The following is a 27809-nucleotide window of genomic DNA, read 5'->3' on the forward strand; positions in this document are numbered from 1 at the left end:
ATCTGTCCATTGACTTTTAGGCATGAGGTGTGACCTACAAAGCATCTTGGTGCACCAACCTCCATCGAACCTCTCTTATACGTGCTGCAAACAGTGTTCAGCCTGCCAAAGCAGCGTTCCCTGTTATTCTGCAAGAGGAGGGCCGCTCCCCACTGCCTCCCCAAAACCTAGAAATGTCCCAGGCACCAACCCATTTTTCCGAAGCACATGGGAAAAACGGATTCGGGGAAAAGCAAAGTCCCTGAGCAGCAGGTGCCAGGGGGCTGCCAAGTTGCCGGGCCTGGGCTCTCACCACCCTCATGACACAACGACACAGGGTATGTACCCCAAAACACCCCACTGGGACCTGGGTGAGGTGAGGGAGGTTGGCAGTGAGGCTGAGGGGGCAGCGAGGCTGAGGGGGCAGTGGGGTTGAGGGGTGTAGCAGGACCAGGTCCCGGGCTGAGGGGGGCATAGGAGGCCCGGTAGCGGCACAGGGGGCCTGGTAGGGGCACAGAGGACCAGGCAGGCACCCCGAGGCCCCGAGTGCCAGGCACCGTGAGGGAGGACGCGGCCACCAGGCCTCGCGGGGCTGCGCCCCTCGTGTGGGGCTGCCGGGGGGCGGCGACGCCCGCTGCGGGCGGCGGGGGCGGTCGGGGGCGGTCGCCCCGCGGCCGCGGGGGAGGAGGAGGAGGAGCGGCGGCGGCGGAGGGCGGCGGAGGATGGGAGCGGGTGGCGGAGCCGGGGCGCGGCGCGGGGGCACGGGCGGCGGCGCGGCGGCAGCGCCCGCGTAGGGCGGCGCGGGAGGCGGGCGGCGCCGCGGCCATGGAGAGGGCGAGCCCGGCGGCGGGGAAGCTGAACGCCGGCGGCCGCGGGGCGGGCGATGGGCACGGCCCCGCGGGGGGCAGCCAGCCCCGGGCGGCGGCGGCGGCGGCAGCGGCGGCGGCGGGAGGCGCGGAGCCGGGCGAGCTGATCGGGCGGGCGCTGGATTTCAAGAGCGAAGGGGCGCAGTGCTACAAGGACAAGAAATTCCGCGAGGCCATCGGCAAGTACCACCGCGCCCTGCTGGAGCTCAAGGCGCTGCTGCTGCTGCTGAGCCAGGAGCCGGGCGGGCAGCGCCCTGCCAGCGCCGGGCTGAGCGAGGAGCAGCGGCAGGCGGTGGAGGCCATCGAGGTCGACTGCTACAACAGCCTGGCAGGTCAGCGGGGACCCCCGGCCGCGCGCCTCCCCTCCCCTCCCGCAGCGCCTTCCATCTTCTCGCCGCCGGCTCCGGCGCCCGAGCGCGGCTGGAGCCCGGCGGCAGGACCAGGCGGCGCCCCCCGGTCTTTCCCATCCCTGCCTTGCCCTGCGCTGCCCTTCCCGGGAGGCCCGGGTGCTTCCCCCTCAGCCCCCGGTCCCCTCGCCGTGGGCACGGGCACAGGCTCCGTGTGCCGCCGCCCGAGGGAAGGAAGGGGCTGGGCGACGGCCCCGGGTGGTACCCGGCATTAAAAGGTGTCCTCGGCCTCCTGGCCGCAAAAGTTGCCAGCGGACGGAGCGCTGGCTCTTGGCTAGGCGCCGGTGGGCGTTTGGGCATCCCTCCCTGTTCCCATCCATTGGGGAAGATGGAGGGGTAGGGCTGAGGCGCCCCGGTGCCGAGGCAGGACCGCTGCTGACTCGGAGGAGCGCTGCCCAGGCGAGAACTGCGGGATCGGAGGTTATTTTGGGTCCCAAGTGTTTTTTTTTTTTTTTTTTTCTTTCCGAGCCCAAACGCAGCTCCGAAACAAAAACTTGTGCCTACGTACGTAGAGGGTAGGGAGGGTTCATAACCTGGAGAAGGTGCACAAAATGGCACGTTAGTACAGCTCTGCTGCCTTCCACAAGGATGAAGGGTCACTCGCTACCCTTTATATCCTTGAGGGCGGAAAATGGCAAAAATCGGGATGCTGGTGTGTCAGCTGTCACCATCGCTTGGCTTTGGGCTTTCGAGACACTTGGCTAGCTTTGCTTCCTGCTGTCTGGGGCTAAAAAGGGATGCAGAATAAAGCAAATGGGGTTTGAAACGCCAAGCCAGGATCTTCCCTTGGCTTAATCCATGCCAATCTCAATGTGGCTTTTGGGATATAATGGAGAGCACGATTTTATCACGTTTTCAACTATTCTTCCTTCAGAAGCCTGTCGAAATCCTGTGGAGGGAGAGGCAGGTGAGATCCCAGAGTGATAGCATAATTGCACAGCTGTAATTTTGTCTCTCTCAAAATTTCTGTTCGCAGGTTTATTAAAATCCATTGTATCTGGCAAGGCTCATTTAGATTGGCAGGGTTATACAAAGAGCCCACAATACTATGAACAATACAGCGTAGAGTGGTTCTGGGTTTGCACAAGTACTCGCAGGAAACGTCTCTGCCAGCCCCCGGTGCTGAGGTACAAATGGGACGTGGTAGAAGGTAAATGAGGTGGGAGGGAGGGATGGGCTCTGCTTCTGTGGCTGTTCCTGCTGCGTACACAAGTTCCACTCACTGGAAATGTTTACACCCGTGCGGACAGAGCTGTCCTGCATAATGGCCGTTGTCCACCGCGTTTATTTACTGCTGTTGCTTTGAGCAGGGAGCTTTTTTCACTGTTTTCATTGTATTTGATCTTGCCAGCAGTAGCAGTCAGACAGCATGAGAAACCTGCTCCATCTTCAACATAGATGCGAGCAGATTTTACCTAAATTTAACTGGTGTGAACACAAGAGGAGATGAGTGTAATTAACCCTGGAGATGCGAGCAGTGCTTCTCCTGAAATAACCTCAAGGCGGGTCAAGGTGTCGTTCTGCACTCAGTTGTTGTGTGTTTTCGGTAGATGGGCAGGCACAGAGCGGAGAACAGGATTGGTCTTGGAAACGCTGAGCTTTGTGTGTGTCTGCTGCTCTGTCTGCGAGCAATTTTAAAGCAATGCCCTGCTTGTTGAAGAGGGGAGCGTGCAGTTAAACAAACCGCAGCGTTGCTCCTCCTAGCCCAGCTCCAGAGCTCCCATTCTAGCAGGAGGATCTGTGAATTAGCGTCTGAAGGAGAGGAAAGAGATGGGAGGGAGCTTCTCCACAACTATCAGAATAATTAGTACGCCTTTCTAATAGGAACTTCAAGGGGTGCAGCAGTGAGACTATTTCGTAACAGCATGGTGCAGCAGAAGCCACCAGCTTCTCTACGTGGTGGGCTCTAGCGCAGGCACCAGTGCCTGTTGTGGGAGCAGAAGTCAGCAGTATGTGGCTGGGGAAGAGAGGAGATGCAGGGCGTTTCGCTTCCGAGCACTGACTGGATGCCTAGAGCTGTCTTTAAAATAAATAAATCTGCATTGCCTAGTGCAGAGAGCATAACAGCCATGCATGTTAATTCTAGAGAAGGCAGTTTTTCACTGAGCTCTGATTTATACCTGATAGCATTAGCAGCTGTCATCTGAGTGTCCTTCTTACCGAGTTCTTTTAGCACCTCCGCGTACTGCCTAAGCTTAGCATTTAGGAAGCCCACCTTGGTTTTGTACTGTCGTTTTCACGTGGCCACCACACACTCACCTGTCAGAGGTGTTTCGCATGGCAAAGATAGAAGCACACACACACAGTTACTTATTTAGATCCAGTCAGAGGAGCGCATCAACTCTAGTTAGCTATGCACTTAGCCAAATAAGCAGGTAAGAAATACACACCCAAAGGGGATTTGGGGCAGTCTTACGGGTGAAGGCTGTGCACACGCGGAGTACAACTGGGGTTGGTTTTTGTTTTAACCTGACTGATTACATGAGTAAGAACATGTGGACAAACACAAATCTGTTGTCAGTACATTTACTGCCTTGCAGAACATAAATTACAACACAGATTGTTTTTTAGTTCTGCTTCTTTTGTGGAGCACTTTCAACAGGCAATTCTCATACCACGAAGCAGGGTGGCTAACACTTGTATTTACTCAAAGCCCCGGAATATTTGGTGTATTTTCTGAAGTGAACCGTTTGGCACCCCCACGACCTAAACTATCCTTAGCCCATTGCAGAGGATTCCAAAACATGCTGGTTTTAAAATTCTTGTGATTTTTTTTTAATATATTTTAAATTGGCGTAGGATTTTCTCCACTTGCCATTGGCAGTGTTGCTCACATTTTTTTCACTAAGCCACTAGCTGGGCTGCCGTGTAAGCTCCACGAGTTTTGCCTTAAAGGCTCTCACCCTAACATGTGCAAAATCCATCACTGCTGTGTTCTTGCACGGGCACGCCGATAGCCCTTCATTTTGCCATAAGTCCTTTTGATAAATGTCACCAGATGCAAGGGCAGCAGCGTGGTCTGGGCCCCCAGAAATCGCTGGGGTGGGCAGAGAAAAATCCTACCAGCAGCACAGAGCCTCGCAGAATGAATGCAGGGCTGTGAGGCAAACAGTCATTTCTTTATGACTCACTGACGGGCTCTGACCTTGAGGAAGTCACTTGACCTCTTTTTGCCTCTCTCAGCCCAATTGAAAAATAAAGGACAGGAACCACGACCTGATCCCGATGGTGCATTCAACCGAGTTTTCCCAAGTCAGTGGTTTGTATTCTTAGAAAATAAAGATGAACGTAGGAACAATGCCTGCAGAAAAACAAGCTGGCCAAATACCACTCATGTCTACGTCTCCTTTCCACTCATATAACATCTTGTATCTAGATGAAACTTAAATGCCTTATGAACTGCAAGCAGGTAGGGATCATCCACCTGCTACTAATGCACCCACTACCCTCATTAAATGCAATCATCATTTTATTCCAGCATTACTGCCTAAAAGTTTACAGGATCAAAGGACTGTGTCTGCTCTGCAGAGAAACAAGTCCTAGTCCTTCCAAAGCAGCAAAATGCCAAGGGTAAGCAGAGTTTCAAGCTTTTTTTTTTTTATGAGGGAATGTTGCAGTGCGATAAGCAAACCTTTGTCAGTTTTCCTAAGCACGCAGAAATAGTAGAGCTAATCCTGGCAGGAAAAACAGAACCGGAGACAGAACCGGGGATGAGGAGTGATGCTGGGAGATTGAGATTTTTCATCGTGCCTCTCTGTGCTGACCGACTGTATTGTCTTCACCAAATCTTTCATCCTTTGAATCTCAGATTATCCATCTGTGTTTCTGACCTCTTGGGAGTGCTGGAAGGCTTTGTTAATTACACGAATGTCAATTAAACGCAACATGTTTATACCCCCATTCAAACGCACATGGTTTTGCCAAGGCTCCTGTGCAGGAGGGCACACGTACCTGCAGAGCTTTACAAAACGTAGCTGTCCAAGGTAGGTCTCAGCCTGGGCAGCACAGGTTGGCTGCCTGCCCTGGCAGAAGGTGGCTGTTCACAACTATGCAAAGGTCACAGCCACAGCCCCACCAAACGCAGCACTTGAGCTTGCTAGCACCCTCGGGCTCTGGACAGGGTTGTAGGTACTGCTCCCAACAGTCACCAGTTGTACAGACTTCAGTGAGTAGTCCCACTGAGACAAGGAGCCTTAATCCAAATGAAAATATGACTAAATAGCAGAAAAGCTGCTAAAATTCGTCTCTGCTGACCACCCACTAGAACTCCTCAAACGGAGTTTCTGAAATCCCATCCCAGTATATAGCAGTTAACAAGTACACACTCTACCAGGGCACATGGTGCTGTGGGTGTTAAAGCAAGCTTGGATTGTTGCTTGATGTGTTGGTTTTTTTTTTTATGTGCTGCATCAACAAAAAACACGCCCTGTAAGGATGCCATGCAATGGGAAAGAGAGACAGCAGCAGATGACAGCAGGATGTGGCCTTCGTTTTTGCTAGCTGGGGTGGGAGCTTCCTGACACTCTTGTTTTAGATGCATCTGCCCAGCCACAGTGCATGGGAATATGCTTTACAGGCCTGATGCCCCATGTAGGTGCAGTTGCAGCAGAGAGTGAATGCAGGTGACCGAAGCATTTTAGCAATAGGCCCAACCCTCATTCGCGTTGCCATTGCAATGAATTAGTCTGTGAAATACTCTGTATTTGTCTGTTCCCTTTTATTTTGGAGAACAAAGTTCATCATTTGGAGAAGATGCATCGTTGGAGGTGAAGCAGGAGGTATGAAAAATCAGAAAGCTTTTTCAAGAACACAGAGTAGTGGTTAATTTGTTTACCTAAAGAGTATTGATTGTTCTCCACCTTGAGATTTGCACTGATATGCTTTCTGAGAGGTCTGTAGTAGCACCTCCTGCTAGCTTTACTCCATCCCTTTCTGATCTGCTGTCCTGGAGTTCCCCCCAGGTGGAGTCCCACAGTGAATCACAGCCTCTTCACCTCCCCAGGTTCCCATCAGTGCTGTGCTGGAGATGGTTCAGGTGCTTCAATAATGCCTTGTGTGACAATCACAGCTGGTTCCCGATCTATTGCTAAATACACCCATGAGCTCCATGGTTACCTTTTTTTTTTTTCCTGTGAGCTCTGCCACCTTTCCATGGTTCAGCAGGTGGAGCATCCTTCTCTTCCTCCTGCTCACTTGGGTTCAGACCCAGAAATTACTAGCCCGACTCCAGACCTGCTTCTCCAGCCCTTCTCCTAGAGCTGCCTATCAATTCAGCAGTGCATCCCTGGTTTCCCCTCAGTGTCCTGTGAGCAGTGGGATTGATGCTGCAAGTATGGAAGGCCATCAGAAGATTTCATGTTAGGATTTTAGGAGGAGATCTATTGCACACCCACTAAAGGAGATTGCTGTAAGGAAAAAAACAGCAGAACAAAAGGGTATAAATAAAAGGGGAGGTCTAAATGTTGCCAGATCCTAGTTTCTTCTTGACATTGTGCCATCTTACAGAAAATAGCATATGACAGAGTATGAAACTGAGGAAACAATTAAGATAGGGAGGAACTAAATAATGTGGTTTTGAGGAAATTTACTGGCTTTTTTTTTTTTTTTTGTCTTCTCTCACTTCATGGGTAAGAAACTGATGTAGAAGGAAGACAACTGTTTATTAGTCTTGATTTCAGCTTACTCAGGTAACCATGCCAGTGACTAATACTGAGGGTTAAAAATGTTTTGAAAAAGAGTCACTATGAACCATCTTTAACCAGGAAGCTGTTACTCGTGGCTGCTCAGGAATCTGTCTCCTTCTGTTCGTTTCTGCACTGCATCTTGGATGGGAAACAGTAAACATAAGACATTGATAGATGGATACAGGTAAATCTTCTTGTGGTGGCTCGGAGTGTTAGTGTTCCTCTTTCTTTAACCAAGACTGTAGAGTTGGTGTGGTTTCTGGAAGCCTGGCTGGAATTGCTGGCAGTACCTTCAGCAGGGGCATGCTCGAGTTTGAGGCTGGGAGGTGGCAGGAAGGCACTGTGGCTGGCCCCGTTCTTGTACACTTGCCTCGGTGGCCACTTGGCAGCCGTGGAAGCTGGGGTCACATCTCACAACAGCCATTCTGAGCTTAGGACCATGCTGGAAACCATGCTAGGACAACTCATGGAGCGAGTTCAGCACAGTCACGTTTTCTCTCTGCAGTAACCCATGGCAGGAGGGACAGCTGGGAGCGATGATTTTATCTGTCATAGCTTGACGTGCCAGAGCTCATCTGTTACTGTCCATAGGCAATAGCTAATGTCATGATCTTTACTTCAAAATCCACTCTGTTCTCCCCACTCTCCAAAATTCTTGACACGCCATCACCCTAAGGCTCATAGGCTGCATAGCACCATCTGCTTCTCCTTGGCTTTGTCCTGTGTACCCAGTTCCCCCATCGTGTTTCTCAGCTCAGGAGCCGGGGCTGCTTACACACTCAGTGCCTTTTCTGCTTGAGTTCCTCTGCTCACTCCCCCAGTTGCACTGCAGCTGTGGCAGACTTTTTGACCTCCCAGGCAAAGTCATGGCCCTTTCCAGGCCCCGTCTGTTCTGCCAGCATTGCCCTCTCATCCCCCGTGTTCTCAGGCTCTGCCCCACAGCATCTCAGTGCACCTGATTCATTGGAGCTGATTTTATTACCTATTGTATATCAGTTGTTCAGGCTGGACCTTTTCTCTTCCCTGGCTCTCCTTAAGACCCATCTCTGCTGTGACACCTTCTCCAGTACATCCATTTTTGACAGGTAAAAACCTCTGCCTTACTAAAGCAAATACTTTTCTAGCCACTGCTCAGCATTCCCGTTCCTGCTTTAGTGGGAGCACTGTCTGTTGCATCTCCTTGCTGCCAGTTTAGGGGGCTGTCATGTAGATTGTTCTGCATCAACGGCAGCAGCACCTCCTTTCATATCGGAGTGGCAGGCAGCAAAACTCCGCTAATCTAGCCGTCGATCTGGTTTCCTAGGAGCTGCTGGAAAGGAGCAGCTGGGTCAGCCAGCAAGCAGCCACCAAGCTTGTTTTCCTCAAATTTTGATTCCAAATCTCTTCTGATGCGCTGATTACAGCTGTCAGTCTTCATGCTTCTGGTGTTAGTCTGGCCTGGGGACATCAGGGACTAAATGGCTCATTTCATACTCGAGGAAACTCAAGTGAGGTATCTACCTTGCTGCAAGTCTCCTTGCCCTGTAAAGCAGGAGCGTTGAGGGCGCTCTTGGTAGAACCTCATCATGCAGCGGTGGAGATTCGCTACCCATCTGACCTGTCTGTGAGGCTCAGCCTAACATGCACAGACTGATCTCAGGTCAGCCCAGCCCTAGGTCTTTTCCAACTCGAAAGACTTCACTCTCGACTCCAGGCAGCAGAATTGTTTACTGCTACCTGAAGCAGATGGAGGGGAGAATAGAAGACATGCACTAGTGTATCTTTGTCCTGCACACTCCCCAGTGTGGTGTGTGGGAGAACAAACTTACTCCCAAAAGCAAATTAAAAGCAGAGGAGGTGTCTGGGACTTGAAAATTTATGTTAGACCCTTAGCACTCCCTTTGGCTATTCCTGGGCTGGTGTGACTAACCAACTTCTACCTCCAGCGTGCAGTGCCATCCCTACAGTCACCATCTAACCCACAAATTCACCCCGTATGAACAGCATCTTTATGATATAAAGAACAATCTTTCAATCAGCTGCAGGGAAGCTGTGAGAATTCATATTCTTTTGCCCCGCTCCTGCTCCCAGAGAGGGGGAGGGTCAAAGACCTACATTTCTTCCACTCTTTGAGAGAATAGGTGGGCTCCATGCAATAGCCATAGCCTCTCCCAAACAGGAACTACCTGTGGAGGCCATCAGTTAACCTTGCAAAAGCAGAACCACGAGGGAAGGAGTCTGTTATTCCTGGATGATCGTTGTAAGTCTGCACTAGCTATTGCTCTGCAATAGCACCTTTTTTTTCCCCCACTCATATTTCTAAAAAAAATTAAGAAATCAGATCTTCTGCCCTGTGCCACTAGCAATGATTCTCTCATCAGACAGCACGGTGCAAAATAAAGCCTCAGTGCTTTCTTCAGTCACCATATGTTTTAATACTAGCATAATTCAAATCCTAGATTACTAGCCTCTTAAATGATTTGCAGTGATTAATTGCTCAAGACGCAGTAGTGCATTCATGTTGCAAAGAAACCAGAGCAGCACAAGATCCTCACCTATACTGCAAGTACAAAGTCAATATGCTCACTTTCCTTTGTATGTTCTCTAACAACCGTGATGGAGCTCAAACTGAGGCAGCTCAGGAGCTTTGCTCATGGGGTGGAGGGTAAATTAAATTAGTAGATGAATACAAAATAATTTTTAAAACCCAGGGCTGATTAACTTGGAGCACAGTGCCGGAAGGTATCATGGAGTTAAAGACCCTAATAAGGTTAGAAAAGAAGGCTTAGACACGTAACTAATCAGCACATTCACTGCTATATTAGATAGGATAGAAACTGTAAAGCAAATATTACATTTTCATGCTTGAGAACCACTGCTAACTGGTTTGGATTTATGAATAAACTTCTCAGAGATTTTAATTTCCCTGTCCACGGCCATGTCACATAAATGACTCAGTCATCCTGTGACCAACTAGCATATTCAGATCCTTTTCCTCTTTGGCTATTTCCAGCTCATGAGCTCACAAATTCCAGCAGAAATTCTTGCTTTAAATCCCAAAGAGCATGATTGTAAGTTTTGTGTTACTGACTTCCATCCCAAGTAAATTTAACGCTGTCCACCAGGTGATATAGCTCTTTTTATATGACATTGCCATCCTTACCCTTTTTGAGGATACCTTCCAACTTCACAGCGCAAGTAGGCGCTCTTTCTTTTACATCAGGGCAATTAATAGAAGCATTAGACAAGTTCAATTCTGAAATTAATTCCTGCAGTATTCTTCTAGTGGTCTCTAGCTGATATGCGTGTCAGCAGAACCCACTACAAATTCTTTAGCCATCACATAATTCTTAGTATATCTTCGTATCCTCTAGCTTAATTGAAAAGGCACAGTCGAGACAAGGAACTGTATCATTAGCCTGATCCATTACAATGATTCTCATGCTCCTGGTGTCTGAAAACAAGCTCCTTACCTGGGGTAGAGGTTCCCCTCCGTATACTTAAAATCAGACACAAAGTCCTACCTCATTCTTCCACCCAGCAGTGCATTGCACTGACCTGGTTTATGGAAGGGTTGGGAACGATCTGAGAACTTTACCTGAAGCACTTTGCCACAACTTTTATTAAAGAGCAGGCATCTTAGAGGACCAGCTTATGCTCCTGCACATTTCAAACCCTGGCCTTCCCAAGCAAATAATACACTGAATCATTACTCAGGTCTTCAGTTTATTCGTTTTCAGCCTGATTTCCAAAGGAAACGAGTCATAAGCAAGTATGTTTCCCTGTAGTCAGCCTGTCAGTCCACTCTCAGTAACTTTCAAACCTGTTGACTAGCTGGATTTGATGGAGAGGCAGATGTCTCAAAGGTACTGAGTTCATACAGTGTAACCAGAGGGCAGGGAAGAGGCAAGGACACCAGAAGCCCAACCACACAAAAGGGCAAAGCTTAAGCCCAGCTTGCATTGGCAATCGGAGCTCAGCCAGGTGACACAGCCTGACATAGCCAGGATCATTCGGCTCTGTAGCTGACAAGTCACTCTTCCTTATTTTCCTTAAAAATGCGCTAAAGTTTTGAGAGCTTTGATTAATACCTCTCACTCCTCAGTTAGTTAAAGAACAGTGACTTTGACATCCTCTGCCTCTGCCCGTTCTCGTTCTCTCCATCCCTCCCTCAGAGGCCATAAAGGCTGCTTTCTGTTTCAAAACATCATTAACATGGAAGGACTTTGGGCTATGCGGGACCTGGATAAAACACCTGATGGGGTTATTATAGTAATGAAGGGAATGTTCCTCCCTGTTCAGCCTCTCCTTCTTGCCAGGAAGAGTCTTCAGCTAGGGAGAGCTCAGGAAAAAAAAAAATACAAAAACCATTTCAGTCCCTATCAATTATACATGGTGTGAGGATGCGAGGTGGTGGCCTCAGCCGGCTCCCCGCCCCATAGCGGACTCTGCAGCTGTCAGCTCTTCCACGTGTCCCAGGAGGCGAGCTGTGGCTCAGCACCGCAGGGCACAGCACACAGATGTTAGGCAGCCACGTCAGCCGGCCCTGCCGTGGCACAGGATGAAGCACTAGCTTTCATCCCGAACTGAGCACACTGCAGTAAGCCAGGCTGGAGGCAATCGTGGCATGCACAACTGTCAGTGACTTCATCTGAGAGCCTCCAAGCTGCTCCAGCTGCATTTCACGCTCCCGCTGTCAGTTGTTTATTCGGTGAGCCTCCCCGAGCAGAGGCTTCACCCCTCAGCAGAGAAGCAGCTTGAGATCCAGCACTTCCTTCAAAGCTTCTCCCTACTCACAGAAATACCTTCCTGGTCACAGCCAGGGTTACAGAAGCCACCTTTCCACTAAGACCTGAATTTTACTGCGTAGCATCCCATATTGCTGATCTCTGAGACACTTGCATGTACTTTTCCCCCATGCAAACGACCCAAGAGACCAGATTCCTCCTCTGGTGGGTGTTGATAGCAACAGAAGGCCAGAGGAGGAAAGATCCGATGTGGAGAGGGCACAGCAGTGCGAGGGTAAAGCAATGCAAGGTGAAAGGCACGACAAAAGCAAACAGCAAGGAAGGGGCGGTGGAATAAATAGCCACTGGAACAGCAGATCTGAAGGTCAGACATCTAAAGGCACATTGACTGGACCAGACTGGGCCAGTTGAGTACTGATTCTAAAAGATAAAGGCAGGTCAAAGACCACTAGATAAATACAAAGTCAGAGCAGAGGAAACCTCCAGGGGATTTAACCTGGCAGATCAACAATAACAGCCTTGGCAAAAACAAATGGAACAGATTCCCAGCTCTCCTAATGCGGCTGCAGGAGGAGCAAGCATTTATGGAGATTGCAGAATCAAAACGATCTAGGCATTAAAAGCTGACTGAAGCTCTTGTTCCACCAATGGTTTGCTAGGACTTCGCTCCTACGTCTTCTGGCTGGGAAAATCAAAGGCATGGAGATCAGAAGGTGAGATATGGAGATCTCTGTATTTTAGTTGAGTAAAGATTTGCTGATCCACAGCTGAGGATGGATTCTAGCTTCAGAAAACACTTCTTGTTTGCTTGACATCTAGGCTTTAACTACTTTAATTTTACCATTGCTAAGAATTTTCAGTAAGACTCTGGTATTAATTTGAAGAACTACAGGAACTAGTAGGTCAAAATACTCTTTCAAAACAGAAGCTATGATGATCAGATGAAAAACTGTCTGCAGTTCTTTGCTTCCCAAAGGTTTGTCCCTTTGAAGGGAAACTTCAGTATTATATCACTGGATTTGTGACCAAAAAAAGCATAAATCACCACTAATTTGCCTTAAAGTAGCTTAAGAATCATTTAGAAATAATGAACACTTCTAAAGAACCGCACTCTAGAAAATTAGAAAAGAGTGAGATATGAGAACATAAACACAGCAAAGGCAGAAATCATTCATGCCTGCTGTTACTTAAGTGCTTATGTATTCAAATGTCTAGCCTGGGGGATGTCACAGCAACATCCTTCAACAGGACCTTCTGACAGGAATTTGCAGTAAATGGTGGCTGTCAGGGAGAACCAAGGACCATTCATGCCCCGGGTGTTACAGCACAATCAGTAACGGGACTGCAGAGCTGGACAGGAATTCAGGAGTCTTCTATCCATACCACTGCATGGTACAAGGGTATAGATAATGTATATCCCAGCTAACATTTATTCAGGCTGTTCTTACACACTTCCAAAGCTAGGATCCTCCACAACTTCCCTAAAGAGTCTACATCCGCCTTGTCGCTATTAGAAAGTTCTTCCTAGTAAGATTCTTCCCTGATGAAATTTAAGCCCTCTTCTGGTTTCCTGAGTACAAGAACAGATTGCATTCTGGTTATGCCCTACTTTGCATGACAGTTTTTTTTTCTTTTTTACGTATGTGAACATTGTAAGCCTGCCTTCCCTCACTGTCTTCTTTAGGGCTTACAGTCTGTGTTCTCCATTCTGCTTGTTATTGTCAGGGTCCTCCTGGCATCCATCCACATTTTCTTTCAAGACTGGTATCCAAAAATCAGACACAGTACTCACACTTATTGCAAATTTCTTGTCATACATGCTAGTTTGCATTTTTCTTCATTAACAATATAGCCTTGCTAACTTTATCTGGTGATCTACCTTGTAACACAGATCATCTTCTGCAGAATTATTTCAGCCAAACATTCCTGCTCTCTATCAGTGGTATTTGTTCATTTGTTTGTTTCCTGCCTAACTTTAGTACCTTTCACTTGCCCCTGTCAGTTACATCCTGTTTTTGTCAAGACCCTGCTCCAGTCCGTGAGGACCCCTTGGAATTCCAGCCCTGCCTTCCAGCATATCCCAGCCACTCCTCGCATCTTGGTGTTATCTGCCAGTTGACAGGCAGCCTGCAGTCATAGTCATTGAGGTCTTTATTGAGGACACCAAATACCATTGGACCTAGGACAGATCAGTGCAGAATCCTACTTAATATTGCCTTCTGCTTTGATAACAGAGTTAAGTCTATTCATTTAGACTGTTCTCCCTCAATTTGCTTAAGAAAATGTCACTAGAATTTGTCATTTGACTAGTGTAAAAGCCAAGATATGTAACATCTACTGTTTCACCTTTATCTTCAAGAAGATTGATCGCCCTATCAGTCTGAAATTAAACTGATTTGTTCTGACAGCTCACATTATCTGTTAGGTATCTCCTTGTTGTCAGCCCTGTGCTCTCCAAGCCTCTAAAGGGGTGGCAACAGGAAGGGTCCCAGGGTGGGCTGCCAGCCACAAGAGGCCTCGCAGAGGCTTAGCAGCTCCCCTAAAAGCTGCTAGATGCCTCTTAACACGCATGGTGGTGGAAGCATCAGCATAGTCACTAGCAGTGTCTCTGTCCTAGAAGACAATTTGTGCTCTGAAGTCAGGGTCCTTCTCCTGGAAAAGGTGTGAAGGACAGGGGCAGCAGAGAACTGAAGGAGACCATGCTGTGTATTGAAAGTATGGCCAAGAAGGCAGAAAGGGGAGGAAAGGTTGGCACCTGTCTATGAATTGGGAGTCAGGCTGAGAAGAAGGGGAAGGCAGCTTGGAAGAGGTGACACTTTGGGCTCTCCAAACATTTGTGGATCCACACCTCATTTAGCATTAATCCCTCCCTACAGAGAGAGGCAGCCTCTCATACAGTTTAGCTTTTAATTTTCCACATATTTCCCTGCAAGCAGAAACATACAGCCATATTTAGGTCTTTTTGGTACCTGGAGAGGAATAAATGAGGGCTGCTGACTGTAAAGTTGTGCTGTCATTCTGATATTCCCTTTTCATTCCATTAAGGTTGTCTGGGAACTGGGAGTCAGCTGATCAGATTATTGCCAGACATTATCAAGCTGTCTATAATTAGCTTCTTATTGGTGAGAAGCCAGAAAATCCTCTTTGTTTGCAAGCTTGGACTATAGAGAAAAAAGAAATATTTCATGGAAGAGATTGTTTGGAAACTGCAGATCCTAATTAGTGTCTCAGCCCTGTAGTGAAACTGTACACGGCATTTCTCTGAAAAAAAGATGCTTCCAAACATCCCCTTTGGAGGAACACTGGGTTGCATTCTTGAAAGGCACAGCCCACAGGGGGCTTGGTGCAGATATGGATGGTTTACAACCTGTTCTGTTCCTTGGTTTAGGCTTCTTGCATTCCCTCACATTATACAGCTCCTTTCAGTGCCAATTAGAGAAATTTAACACATGCTAAGAACTGTGCTGTGCCATCCACCTTACCTGTGCAGTCTGCACCCTCTAGATCAGTAACTTCAACATCAGAGAAATTTGGATTGAAGTATTCCAATAGACTACATCTTTTTATGCTGTACATTAAAATTAAAGTAACTTAATTCCAAGGTGACTTTTAATCTCAGGTAAACCTTTACATTGTCAGCATCATCTTATGATGGACATGTTACCTAATATTAGAAGTTAATTATAATCTAAATTACTAACACATGGCTGAAATTTTCAATGTCATTTAGTAATGGTATCCCCTTTAATTCCTCCAGTGGACACCATATACTCCACATGCTTTTATAAACACCAATTACAGAGACTGCAGCACGCAGATTAATGGTACATCCATCAGGGGCATGATTAGAAGACTGCTGTCTATTCCAAAGCAAAAAGCAAACTTTTTTTTTTAAATCCCTGATTTTTTAGTTACGCCTCAACAATTTTTCTTCCCAAACACTTAAACCAAGATTTATCACTATCATATTTTTTCTTCTGAGAAAGAGCATCACTATGAAGGGTGCCAAGCCTTCTGAAATAAAAGTATTATGAGACTCTTGTAGTCTGCCCTATTATTTTGAGTCCTAAAGAAGTAAGAGGACAAAGCCTGCTCAATGATACATCAAGGTCTTAATCATATGTCTGAATAAAACCCTGAAGTAGTTATATCAAAGCATCAATCATGTGTTTTCCAAAATAGAACTAGAACAAGAATATGTTCCATCTTCCTGTGATTTAAACAGATTTTAAGTGAGCTGTTGGCTGCTATACTTAGGGTGAGATCATATCGGAAAGCAAAGTATTTTGCAGAGTTTAATCATGGCTATTTCTGGGAATGACACTGTCAGTTTGTGAAATACACGTCGAGTTTATAGTGGTTGGAGTACCTAGCACTCGTTAAGGAGTAATAATCTACACATAAGCTGTTAAACACCAATGTTAGAATCAAAAATAAATACAATAAAGAAGGAATAAATACATCAGATTTGAGCAGCAATGGGTTTAGCTACTTCTCCCTGCTTTGAAACCAACCAAATCAATACAAGTTGGGTTTTATGTGTTGTTTTTTTTTTTCTTTGAATCAGCGATTGTTGTAGAAGAATCATCTGCCCCACTCACTTAATGGTACACTACTCAAAGTAGGTCAAATGCACTCACACATTTTTTTGAAAGACAAATCTAGTATTCCCTAAATTTTCATATTAAGGAGTGGAAAACAAAGATCATTTAGATTCAGGCTCTTGCGTGGGCATGAGTGGTTCAGCCACTAGACTCACTATTAGCTCTTGCACAGGACACCTGCTCCAGTCTCCAGGGGATATTGGCAACGGCCAGCTTTAGGCATTGCAGATCAGTATCCCTCAGTTTTGTATAATCAACAGAGAAAGAATTCTGAACAGGAGTGCAAGGGTGGGTAAGTCATCTGCTAGAGGAGCTGCTGTCACACGCCTAGTGAGACTAGTCTCCTGTGCTTGAGTTTCACCATTAAAGATGCTGTTGCTGGTCCTCAGGCTAGCTACCCTGAACGTCTGTATCCTCAGCAACTTGTCCCAAACTCTTAACTCCACTTCTGCCCTCAGACTTCGCCTCCTGATAGACCTCAGCCCCCTACTCATACAACCCTCTCACCACTGCAGCCATTCTGCGTCTTCATCCCCATACGGCTCTCAGCCCAAATATCCTCGCCTTGCCAGCATCAGTCTCCTTGTCTTTCTGTCATAGGTAAAACAGCTCCTCTCACGTTGATTTCCACTTTCCGCTCCTCTTTCTTGAGAAGAAAGAGCAGGAAATTTCTCCTGTTGGCTCAAAGTTTCCGAATTCCCACTTTTCCTAAACTGGGTTGTGCCCAAGGTAGACAGAATATTCAGTGGATTTGGGTACCAAATTCTAAGGCACCTCTTCTGAGTACTATACGCAGTACTATATTGGTTTTATTTCCAGAAAGTTATCAGTTGGCCAGCTCTTGATTACCCCAGGGATAACAGAAGGCACCTGCTTGACACAAATGATATCTGCCAGATTTCAGTTTGCAAAGCCAAACATTGAGAGGACATGAGACAAATCCAAAGAGACAGTCACCAGAGATCTTTAACAAGGGAAAAATAAGATACATTTCCCTAGCCTGCTTTTCAAAAATACCTGAACAGTTTTGGCTGACATTTTCTAAAAGCAGACATCGCATATGGAATATTTTAGTCCAAAAACTTAGAAGACTGAAGTTATAAGCAGTTGATTCTCCCCTAAAATGGAAGGGACGAGGCAATCATAAGAACAGGCAGTGCTACCAGCTTACCTGGGGGACAGCGAACTGCAAACAAGACTGGACTTTGTGAAATACAAACTTGCAACCCAAGACATTCCTGAAGGGCCAGGGCATGCTCATCCCCCAGAAAAGCTGTGAATGGAATTCCTGTTACGACTAACACCACGTGCTGAACCAAACGAACGTGCCGCAGGGAAGGAACGCGCTAACACTGCCTGCATGGTAATTTGGCTTAGCTTTCTGTAGCATGGATAGGTCTTGAGCCTTGCCTACAGTAGGACTTTGGCCACTGGTATAAAACTGTGTCTGGAGGAATGTTCCAGCATGCAGATTTACCTTTTGGTAAACGTTTCCAGGTAGTCAAGGTTTATCATATTGTTTGAAATTCCACGTTAAAATCTGTACACCCTACTTCCAGACTTAGATCTTGGTCCAGCCAAAATTAGAAGCCAAAAGTTTGGGCCAAACTGAGCTATTTTCATAACCTGGAGAGGTTTCCCTGGCAAGATGCTAACCAACAGCATTTTCAGTTGAATTTCATTTTAAAGGTTCACACAACAGCTATAGAAGTGATGAAAGCTGAGAAACGTGAGGTTTTTAGTAAGCAGCTCTAGGCACTTCTTCATGCAGGCTATTTAAGAGTTACCTCCCTAAAAGATATACTGGAATTCAGAATTAATTCAGGGTAAAATAAACTAGTATCCAAACCTCTGAACTGTCAAGAATTCAATTAAAAATTTCCCACCACTGCTATCCACAGCTAAGGGTTAAAGGAGTACATGTATTTTGGCTCTACAGATGTTTTAATCTTTGTTTTGTCTAACCTGGTGCTAAATAGGGTCACACAAGTTAGCTCTTACGGTACCATTTTCTACTGATAACAGATCTGTGCTGCATCTATCAAATAGTTGCAACTCAGAGCTGGCTGGCATAAATTCAGTCCAGGAATTAAAATTTAGAAACCTGGATTTAGTACTCTGAGGAAGAAGAAAAGCAGCCAGACTACCTATTTCCTTGCTTAAACATCAGCAGTCAGCTGGGAAGTGAGATGGACAGGGATCCTCCACTGGAGCTAAATGGAATAGCCTTCTCTCCTCCCCATAGCACATTTCACACAGTTTCAAAGCTGCTTGTTTTTACAGCAAATGGGGGCTCCTCATCACTATGCAACATAGTTTTAAAAATTAGGAATTAATTATTGCTCAAGCTGACACAGTAAATCATTTACCAAACTGAGAACAATAACCAAGTACGATGGACTAACCGCATGCTGAGAGGCAACAGGACACCCTGAGTTCTGAGCTGGAGAGATGTAGCTGCTGGATGGATGCTGCGTTACAAGGATAAAACCTGGAGGGACCGGGTGACTGGAGGTCTGCATCTGCTTGTGAAGGGCACCCTCCTCACCCTCCTAATTGCCAAAGAGCCATTAGAGATGGTGCTGTGTGGGATCAAGCCCATTCTCTTTGAAGAAAGCAGAAGCTGGATAAGCCTCTCTTGGTTTGGTCTTTGAGTTAGCTCTGTTCCTCAGAAGGATACACTGGGGGCCTATTATGAACTGATAAGGAGGGTGATGAAGTGTTTGATGTGCTAAACAAACACTACCAGCCAGAGATACGTGTCTGTTTAGGAAAGTGACACATTTTCAAAACAATTCTTCTGACTGAACTGGCTAGGAAGTACAAGGGTGCCATGTATCTTCCATTTTTGAGAGCTGAATTACTAACTGCCTCTACATTCACGGTGAATCACAGTCCATTAAGGTCATTTCAGTGCATGAAGAACTGAAAGCACACACCTCTAAATATTAGAAGTGAGGTTCTCCCTCCAGGTTCATTTGCAGCAGCCACTTCCAACGCTGGCTCTCCAAATGGCCAACTCTTCCAGCATAACTGTTTCCTGCACATCCATTTGCTCGTTTTGTTCAGATAAACGCATCTCTCCTGCTAGCCTTGTGGTACTGACTTCTCTCTGCCACGTGCACAGTTACAGCAGTGCCTTGCAGAGCCTTTACTGTGAAAATGAGTCACAGAAAGAACCCAGCTGGATATCTGGAAGCCCATTTGGGCTTATGAATTAGCAGGATTTGGGATATTTTACAACCAATCCATGAAGCAAGTCCAATATGGGAATTATTGAGTTAATATGCACGGTCTGACTGCCTGTCATTTTCAGGGTAATTTCTGTGACTATAGCTGGAAATACCAAGTAGTAAACAAACAGAGACCAAAATCCCCCATCTAGTTGCTCTGCAAGGCAGTTCCCCAGAACGTGAAAGGCCGGAGCAGATTGGCAGTGTGCAGAAAGCTACTGCCACGGCTGTACCTGCTACTGGTCAGCAGACAAACAAAGCAATCCAGTTTCCAGGGCTGTGAAGCCAGCAGTAAATTTACACAGCCATCTTTTTAATAGCTTTGAAAAATAAAGGAAAACAAAAGCACAGTCATTTCAAGCTCCATTAGAAATAGAGCGAGAAAAATCAATGTTTGACAAATAGGAGGGGACAAATTCTGGATAAGGAAAGGCTACGAAGCTTTTAGAAACACGTTTTTTAACTGGCAATCAAACAGTGAGCATCCAGATGCCTTTGTAATACCTATGCCCTTCAGTGTCAGAATCTGTTAAAATACTTAGGAAGTCCCTCATTAAAGTAAATGGGACAAAGATCTGATTTGTAAGTGCTGTGTCACTTAACCCAGCTCAGCAGCAGCGGGGCTAGTTCTGCCGTCCTTGCCCAACACATCTGTACCGTGAATTCTTTACTGGCAGAAGGCTGTTTGTGGTTGGTTCCAGTTAGCTATTTAAGCTGTAAACGCATGCCTGGGTTAGGGATGCATTCTGTCCATGTTAACTGATCAAAGGCTCAGACTAATTTAGGTTGGAAGGAATCTCTGGAGGTCATCTAAGCTGCCCTCCTGCCCATGAAATGTAGAGCGAGCTACAGAGAGGGTGCAGAGCTCACTTTAGGGGTGCAGGGGAAGGGGACTGAGAACTATCGTATTCCTGACCCAGCATCATATCCTCCCAGCAACAGTTACCATGCAAAAAATGAAGTCCGGCTGTTCATTGGTGACATCCGAACTGTGACGGTTGGGTTTCCAGGAGCAGCAAGTCTCCTCCTTGCCAGAGACACACTGAGTAACACCACCTGCCATGGGAAATTTCTCTCCATGCCCTGGCACTTGACACTGCCAGCCCCTGAACAGATCCTTGCATAGCATCCTGCCTTCCTTCCCCTTCCATCCTCTCCAAATCATGTCATTCCCGAAGTTGCCTTGGATTGTAGCACCAGAAGAGCTTGTGAATAGAACAGCTTTCTTCATTTCCCTTAAGACTGGCTGCAGTGTATCCTTTTCTCATCAGTGTTCCCCAAAATCTTTCTTAACAGCCCGTAAGCCTAAAAAAAAATTAGCCCAGAGTGCACACTACAGTAAGCCCCAGAGGCACGTCCAGCATGCAATCCTCCCTAGCCCAGGGATTCCTGCCTCCCATTCAAGCTCACTGCCAGCAAGGGTGTTTCTGGTTCCTAGTGAAGGCAAATGTGGCTGTAAAGCATGTCTCAGGGATCTCCCCCTTACTCCACACCTATCTGTGGTAAACTCACTTTGGGGATTTTTGTCAGCTCCTTGACATTTATGCAGCAATCGTCCTTGGGCACAGAGCCCTCAGCAGGCTGTTTCTTCACTGCTGTTTACCTTTTTCCTTTGGGAAGTCAGCAGAACTGACCTCTGGTGCTGAACTTTTGCTGCAATACTTTGCAAAAAGCCTGCAGCCTAGCACATTTTTTTACCCCATGTTTTAGCTCCAGGTGCCTCTGGTTTACTAACAGTGCATTCCAACAGAGCAGAGACCCTTGGTGCTTCCTACAGCAAAACACCACATAGGACCTCCTGCATAAACAGCAATACATTATGTTAGTAAATCCAGCACCTTTGGATCATTAACCCCAATACAAAATTTGGGCTAATTTAATTCCCTCTGATAACTATTCTTTGACCACCTTTTTGTACTTCTCTGAGCCCTAGTCCTCAGCTGGGAGGTGATTTTACTACAGTCACTACCACAGGATCAACGTGGAGCTCCAGCTCCAGACGGATGTTTGTGTTCTTGCTCTCTCCCCCCCAGCCCCCCAGAACAAACACAATCCCCTCAGCTTAAACACCAGAAATAGAAGCACAGGTATTTAAATTGTGAACAATCAGATTTGGCAAACAATCTATAGGACTGCACCCCTTCTGAATCACGAGTCTGAGTCACTTCCCTCACCTAGGCTGCTCTCCTCGCCCGCGCAGATGCCGGAGCAGAAAGGCAGCAGTAACGTTCCCTGCTCTGTCTCTCTCCCCTGCAGCCTGCCTGCTCCAGGCCGAACTGGTGAACTACGAGCGTGTCAAGGAGTACTGCCTCAAGGTGCTTCAGAAAGAAGGAGAGAACTTCAAGGCACTCTACCGGTCGGGTGTCGCGTTTTACCACCTGGGTGACTACAACAAGGCACTCTACTACTTGAAAGAGGCAAGATCCCGCCAGCCAACAGGTATGGGAAGCAGGAACCTGACTTAGTGTTGAGTGCTTGGGCATTTCTTTGCACGAGACTTTGTCCCTGATTTGTTTTCATTGGTTTCCACAGGGATGAGCATGACTGCACCCTTAGCCCTGCTCCCTGTCAAGGACTCACCCCTAGGGCAGCAAGTTCGCAGTGACATTGCCTTAAGACATTATGTGTTAACTAAGTATTGCAGAGGCTGCAGCATGAGCTGGGTGGTACCAGTACTGCTGGAATCCTGTCTGTGGGGAAGGGATCCTACCTCTTTCCTTTCCCGTCTTATTTTTCAAGAAGGAAGCAGGATGAGGAAGAGCACATCCCAACCATTATATTTTCTGAATCTGAGATTCTTTTTCTGCTTAACAAAACGAGTAGACTGTTTGTAGTCCCCAAGAGCCATGCTTTCCACCATCTCAGTAAAGGAATAGTATATTTCTCCGATAAAAGGAGACAGACATGTACTCACAAAGCTCTCAACAGGATGCTTCAACTTGTGCCACTAAGGCAGTCACATGCCTTGTTCAAGTACCTGCCATCCATATGTCCAAAACAAAAATAATTCATTTCAGGCAGCAAAGAAATCGTGTATGCAAACAACTTAGCCCGGTCAGAGCAACCACCTTTATGCTAACCCACCCAAACTCAGAGGGCAGGTAGAAGGCCACAATGCAGAGACAGTGCTTTGATTTTTTGTAGAAAACTGCCTGATGAGATAAAACCACACAATTGTTCAACCCATTTCTGTTAAAGGAACTTTGCAATACATGCAGAAAAATTAAAGGACCATGAGAAAGCCAAACAGAAGTCACACCCAAGGGGAACCCCACAGAGCAGCTCTTCCACCTGCACCTGTGTGTGCAGGGAGAGAGAAAGCTGGGCACGAAACAGGAGCAAAAACAGTGGGGTTGGCATGCCTCAAGCTAGAAGAGGTGAGGAAGGTGGCCAGAGTTTGTGGTGTCCTGTAGGCACTGGGCTCCTGCGGTGACGGCATCCTGGAGGAGCACCGGGATCGCACTCCGCTCCCACCTCCCATACAGGCACCCGGTCCCATCTGCTGTGCTCGGCCCCAGGCTCCGGGCAGTCTGACAGCACAGCTGCACGCCCCGCGCTCGCTGAGCAAATGTGCTTAAAAGCTCGGTTTAGTCTATTTAGTTTACAGCATGCCCTTCTGCTTTCAGCCTGCGCCAGAACCAGGGAATGGGGAGACCTATGCAGAGAAAAATAGTCGGAGGAAAATAAGAAGCTATCTTAACCTTGGGGTTCTGATGAGAATCAGACGCTAAAAAGTCCTTTTAGCTGAACCACTTTGCTTCTATTTTTAAAATGTATTTTTATGCTTTTTTCCCCCCCTCTCCCTCAGTGATACTATTTACTTGGTATCTCTCATTCCTTCCTGAAATAAATACTAATGTATTCAACAGCAAAAGCTTCAAATACTGCTGCTTACTGCAAAGACATACCAGAAACTGTCCCTGAAGACCCTTAATGTATACAAAAAAACAATTCTGGCCTTCAGCTCTGCATCAGAGACTCCTCTCTGTTATTGCTAGACCATCCAAGGCCATTGTTGCACTGTTTTATTTATGATTATTGAGAACTTACGGAAAGAATTGAATGCATACAGCAAGAAAGGATGTGGCTGTTAAAACACAGCAGTAGGAATCAGGTGACACTAGCAAGAATTATGTGACCTGGAATAAGTCAGTGTCTCCATCTACAAAATGCAATTGTTTTCTGTTATCTGAGGTTTTGCTAGGCTCACTGGTAAAACAGTAGGTTATTATCACAGTCATATTCTGCCTTTCTTTCCCCTCCTCTAATAAGGAATGTTTTTGGCTCAAATCACTGGCAGTCTCTTTGCTGGGGGGAATTTTAAGTGGTAAAGAGGAATTAGTTAGCAAAGGGGCTTACAGCTCTGTCATCACAGGAAGTTTCTTATGGCTATTTACTGACTGTCAGCAGCAAGGGCAGGGTCTGGCCCCATTTCTTATGCTACCTCCAAATAAAAACAACAGAAAAATCACAAAAGCAGGTGGAAAGAATACAAGATAACTGTATAGCACTCCTTACTGAGCAGGATCTTGGACAGGGAGAGAAAAGTTGCTGTTAAGCTTCCCATGCTGCATGGAAGGAGCTGGCCTCCCAAACTCCTAGTCCCCAGGAATAAGACCCAGACCATGGTGCCTGCCCAGCAGATGAACAACCAGGCTCTGAAGCCACTGGGAGAAGCAGGAACAGCCTTCAATGCAGCAGGAGGCCACAGGAACACTCAAAAGAGCTAGGAGACACATTCCCTTTGCAGCACTGCCAGCATCACTTACTGAGCTGTCCTTACCTGCCATTCCTACATCAGTACTTCCTCGCTGAGAGACCAGAGCCTTCTGCTCATTAACATTTAGCTTTGAAATATTTCTGCAGACAGAGCTGTGGTGGCACAGCGCCATTTTATGGAAAAGACTTGGAAAAGATAGGGCTCCTTCCACAAGCAAAGTGCTGCTCACCACTCCTCTCTGGTAAAGCAGCAGCCCTCAAAGAGGAAACAACACCTGCCCAAACCTGCCGGGAGATTTTTTGCTAACTTGCAATCAGAGTTTCTCCCGCCCCCTATCAGCTGCACCTTGTTTTGCCCCTGGCTCCCCATGCACGTGGCAATCTCCCAGGTGAGTGAAGCCATGCCATCAGCAGCTAGCTGCCTCACCCTCAGGCCGAAGGCAGCTGGCAGCCTCCTGCTTGCTGCCCCACTCCACACCAAGACCCACCTCCTCCTCCTCTGTCACTGTGCACAGAGTCCCTGCAGGCCTGGGCAGGTGCAATTTCCTACCATGCCTCCTCAGTTACTGCTTGTCACCTGCACCAGGCAGGCCTCCGATGCTTGAAACGCGGCTGCAAGGACATTCACCTGTGCTGCAGCCCATCAGGTGCTTGGAGGGTATGGAGCAGGGAGGTCAAAAATTCAGGGCCAACCCCTCAGCTGAGTTGCTCCACTCCTGGAGGCCTCACAGCTGAAACCATTTCTGTTAAGAAAGGCTCCTTCAAAATTCATTAAGCTGGTATAAAGTGCTAGTGCATCACCAGCTCAGGATGCTGGTGCTCCTTGTCTAACACAAGTGAGAGCAGAACTCCTTGATTCACTGAAAATCCCCCAAATGGGGCAAGTATCTTAATCGCTGACTGCCTCTGAAGGGAGTAGGATGTTGCCACTGAACCTGCAGAAGACTTAGCAGGGTGACCTACCTCACCAGGGACAGTTTGGGAAGTGACAGCAACATTGCTACAACATGTTTGTGCAGAGCTCTGTGTGAAGGGAAGCTGAACCATCTTCCATTGCCTCCGCTCCAGCTGATGGCACAACAGAGGCATCCCCTTCTCATTTTTACAGGAAACACTGCACCCACAACTCCTCTGGTGGGGGCAATAGCTGTGCTTGCTAGCAGTGGGCATGTGACCAGTAATGTACTCATCTTTTTGGAAGCTCAAGCACTTACTTAATAGCTGGTGTGGGGAAATTTGGATGAGGAGGAGGTGAAATTGCTCCCTGACTGTGGGCAGAATGGATTGCTGTGTGCATCAGATTGATTTTTGAAGCTCTAATAACTTATAATGGACAAAGCTGGCCCTGGTTGGCCTTCTGAGTAAGGCTGTGAGCAAAGAACCATTTTAAAATTAATACATAAGTGAAAGCAGTTATTTTTTATGCTTGCTTGCTTCTGATACCACATGGCGTTTTCCACCATGTGGATGCCATGCTGGTGGGAAGTTGCCCTTGTGAAAGTAAATCAACACGACTGAGAAAGGGGTGGCCGTGGCTGCAGAAGCATGGGGTCTGTCTGGAGAGAGACACTCATCCTGCACATCAACGTGTGCCTCAGGGTGAACGGGCTCCCTCCCTGCAAGGGCCCGGAGGTAAAGCAAAATTCACATGTTGTGTGTGCACTGTGCTAGTGCACTGAAATACTGGAAGGAAAAAGAGGGCTGAGCTTACTGCCTGCACGGTATTGGGGTCTCACAGCTCTGTACAGAGATGAAACGTGGTTCTCTGCCCCCAGGAACTTCATTAGGATAGATAAGGCAGTGTGCAGCATACAGTGTATGACAAAAATGCAGATACAGCGTCATGGTGGAAAGACTCACAAACATGAAATTTAAGGAGAGCAAGGTTACTAAAAGAACAGCGCTCTTCCCACATCAGCTCATCATGGAAAATTGTGAGAAGAGTGAAATAGGCTGTAAAATGAATAGGAGGGTGAAGAAGCAGGACGTAACTGTAAAGAAGGTGCCTTTAGAGTCTTGTGTCCAAGCACGGAGGGCAGGGAAGCCAGTGGAGATGCTGTTCCACAGGAACAGGCAGGGATGACCGGGATGGCTTCACCTGTGTGAATTCAATTGTGGTGACCAAGAGTAGCCAAAGAGAAGGTAAAAACTGGCTGAGGCAGGATCATGAGCAACAGGGACGGTGAGCCCAAATCAGAGCAGGTTCACCAAAACCAAAGCAGCAGGGTTTGGTTCAGAGCCGCCTCCCACTGGAGCTGTTCCTGCAGGCAGGAACCGGAGGTGCACCACGGATGAAAGGTGCGGTGTGGGGTGTCCATCTTTCACAGGGAGTTGTAACCACTGTGCACGTGTGTGTGTGCTCTTTCCCTGCAGATACCAATGTCATACGATATATCCAGCTGACAGAGATGAAGCTCAGCAGATGTTCCCAGAGAGAGAAGGAAGCCTTGTGAAAATGAAGCTGCTTCAGCTGAAGTGCCCAAAGGGGAACATTTCCTTCCTAGAAGCCCATTTGGTGGATTTTCCTGTTTGCTCTGCCTCATCCCCATCTCCTCATCCATCCACTCTCCCTTGTTCTTCATCGAATCCTGGTTTTGAAAAAAAAAGACTCAGACACTGGATATGGCTGCGGCAGTTACCATTGCCAACCATGGTAATCCCCCTTCCCCATGGCAGGAGAGCACAATGGCTACAGCCAGCCTTGTTCCAAGGCAGCGTCACACACCCGGAGCAGGCAACGCTGGGGGACCTCTCTGGTCCTGAGTTGCCTGCTTACTACCCGTAGGGAAGCAACCCCCAGGCAACTACTTCCTGGCCAGGCAAGCTGGAGACAGGCAGTTTCTACTCCGGGTGATCACTGGAGCTTAGAAGAGCCAAGAAACCAAGAGAGCCACTGGTCATTTCACAGGGGATAGCAAATGCCTTTTCACCATCAGCTCCCCCTGCCTGCTTCTCCAGTGTGTGCTACCAGTCTCCAGTGAGAGCTCACATGCTCCCAATCCAATGCCAGTGAAACTGTTTCTAAACATCCTCTTAACGAAAGCACAGAGCACGCTACAATACCCCCGAAGCTGTCCCAGTACCGGAGGAGAAGGCTGTGGGGTACCACAGAAGGCTGAACAGACTGTGAAAGCGTGGTGTACAGTATGAGGGAAAAACTGTGAAAAAATTCATTAAAGGCAAATAAAAATTATTAATAGGCAACAAGTCCAGCCATTGCTTTTAGAAGGGACCTGTGGGTTCCCCGTATCCAGACAGGCAACATTGTCTAGTGGGGGCAGCATAGGGTGGGGAACAGAGACGTCTCCATTCGTGTATCGGCTCTGCCATGCCTTGCTGTGTGCTCTTGGGCAAGTCACTTAGCCTCTCTGTGCCTCGGTTTCCCCATCTGTACACTGGGGATAATAATACTTCCCTACCTCGCAGGGGTGTTGTGAGGATTTACCAGTTAATGTCTGTAAGTAACAGTACAGTGATGTACAGTGCAAAGTATTATTAGTACATTGGATTGAGGTCTCGATTCTCCCACCTCGTGTTGGTGCTTCCTGTGTCCTGTTTTCTTCTCTTTTTTAACAGACCATGGTGCTGAC

The 27809-nt window shown here is 47.3% G+C and overlaps 1 protein-coding gene across 1 annotated transcript; it reads left to right on the top strand.

The window, feature by feature from the left end:
• The first annotated feature begins 786 nt into the window (after positions 1 to 786).
• On the top strand, positions 787 to 27744 carry TTC9 (tetratricopeptide repeat domain 9). The gene is made up of 3 exons (XM_035539938.2): positions 787 to 1177; positions 21757 to 21939; positions 26593 to 27744. Exons 1-3 carry the CDS (start codon positions 805 to 807, stop codon positions 26670 to 26672), a joined length of 636 nt encoding a protein of 211 aa, XP_035395831.1. The 5' UTR covers positions 787 to 804; the 3' UTR covers positions 26673 to 27744.
• The last annotated feature ends 65 nt before the right edge of the window (positions 27745 to 27809 follow it).

This window comes from Cygnus atratus, chromosome 5 (assembly GCF_013377495.2).
Source record: "Cygnus atratus isolate AKBS03 ecotype Queensland, Australia chromosome 5, CAtr_DNAZoo_HiC_assembly, whole genome shotgun sequence".
Lineage (NCBI taxonomy): Eukaryota > Metazoa > Chordata > Aves > Anseriformes > Anatidae > Cygnus > Cygnus atratus.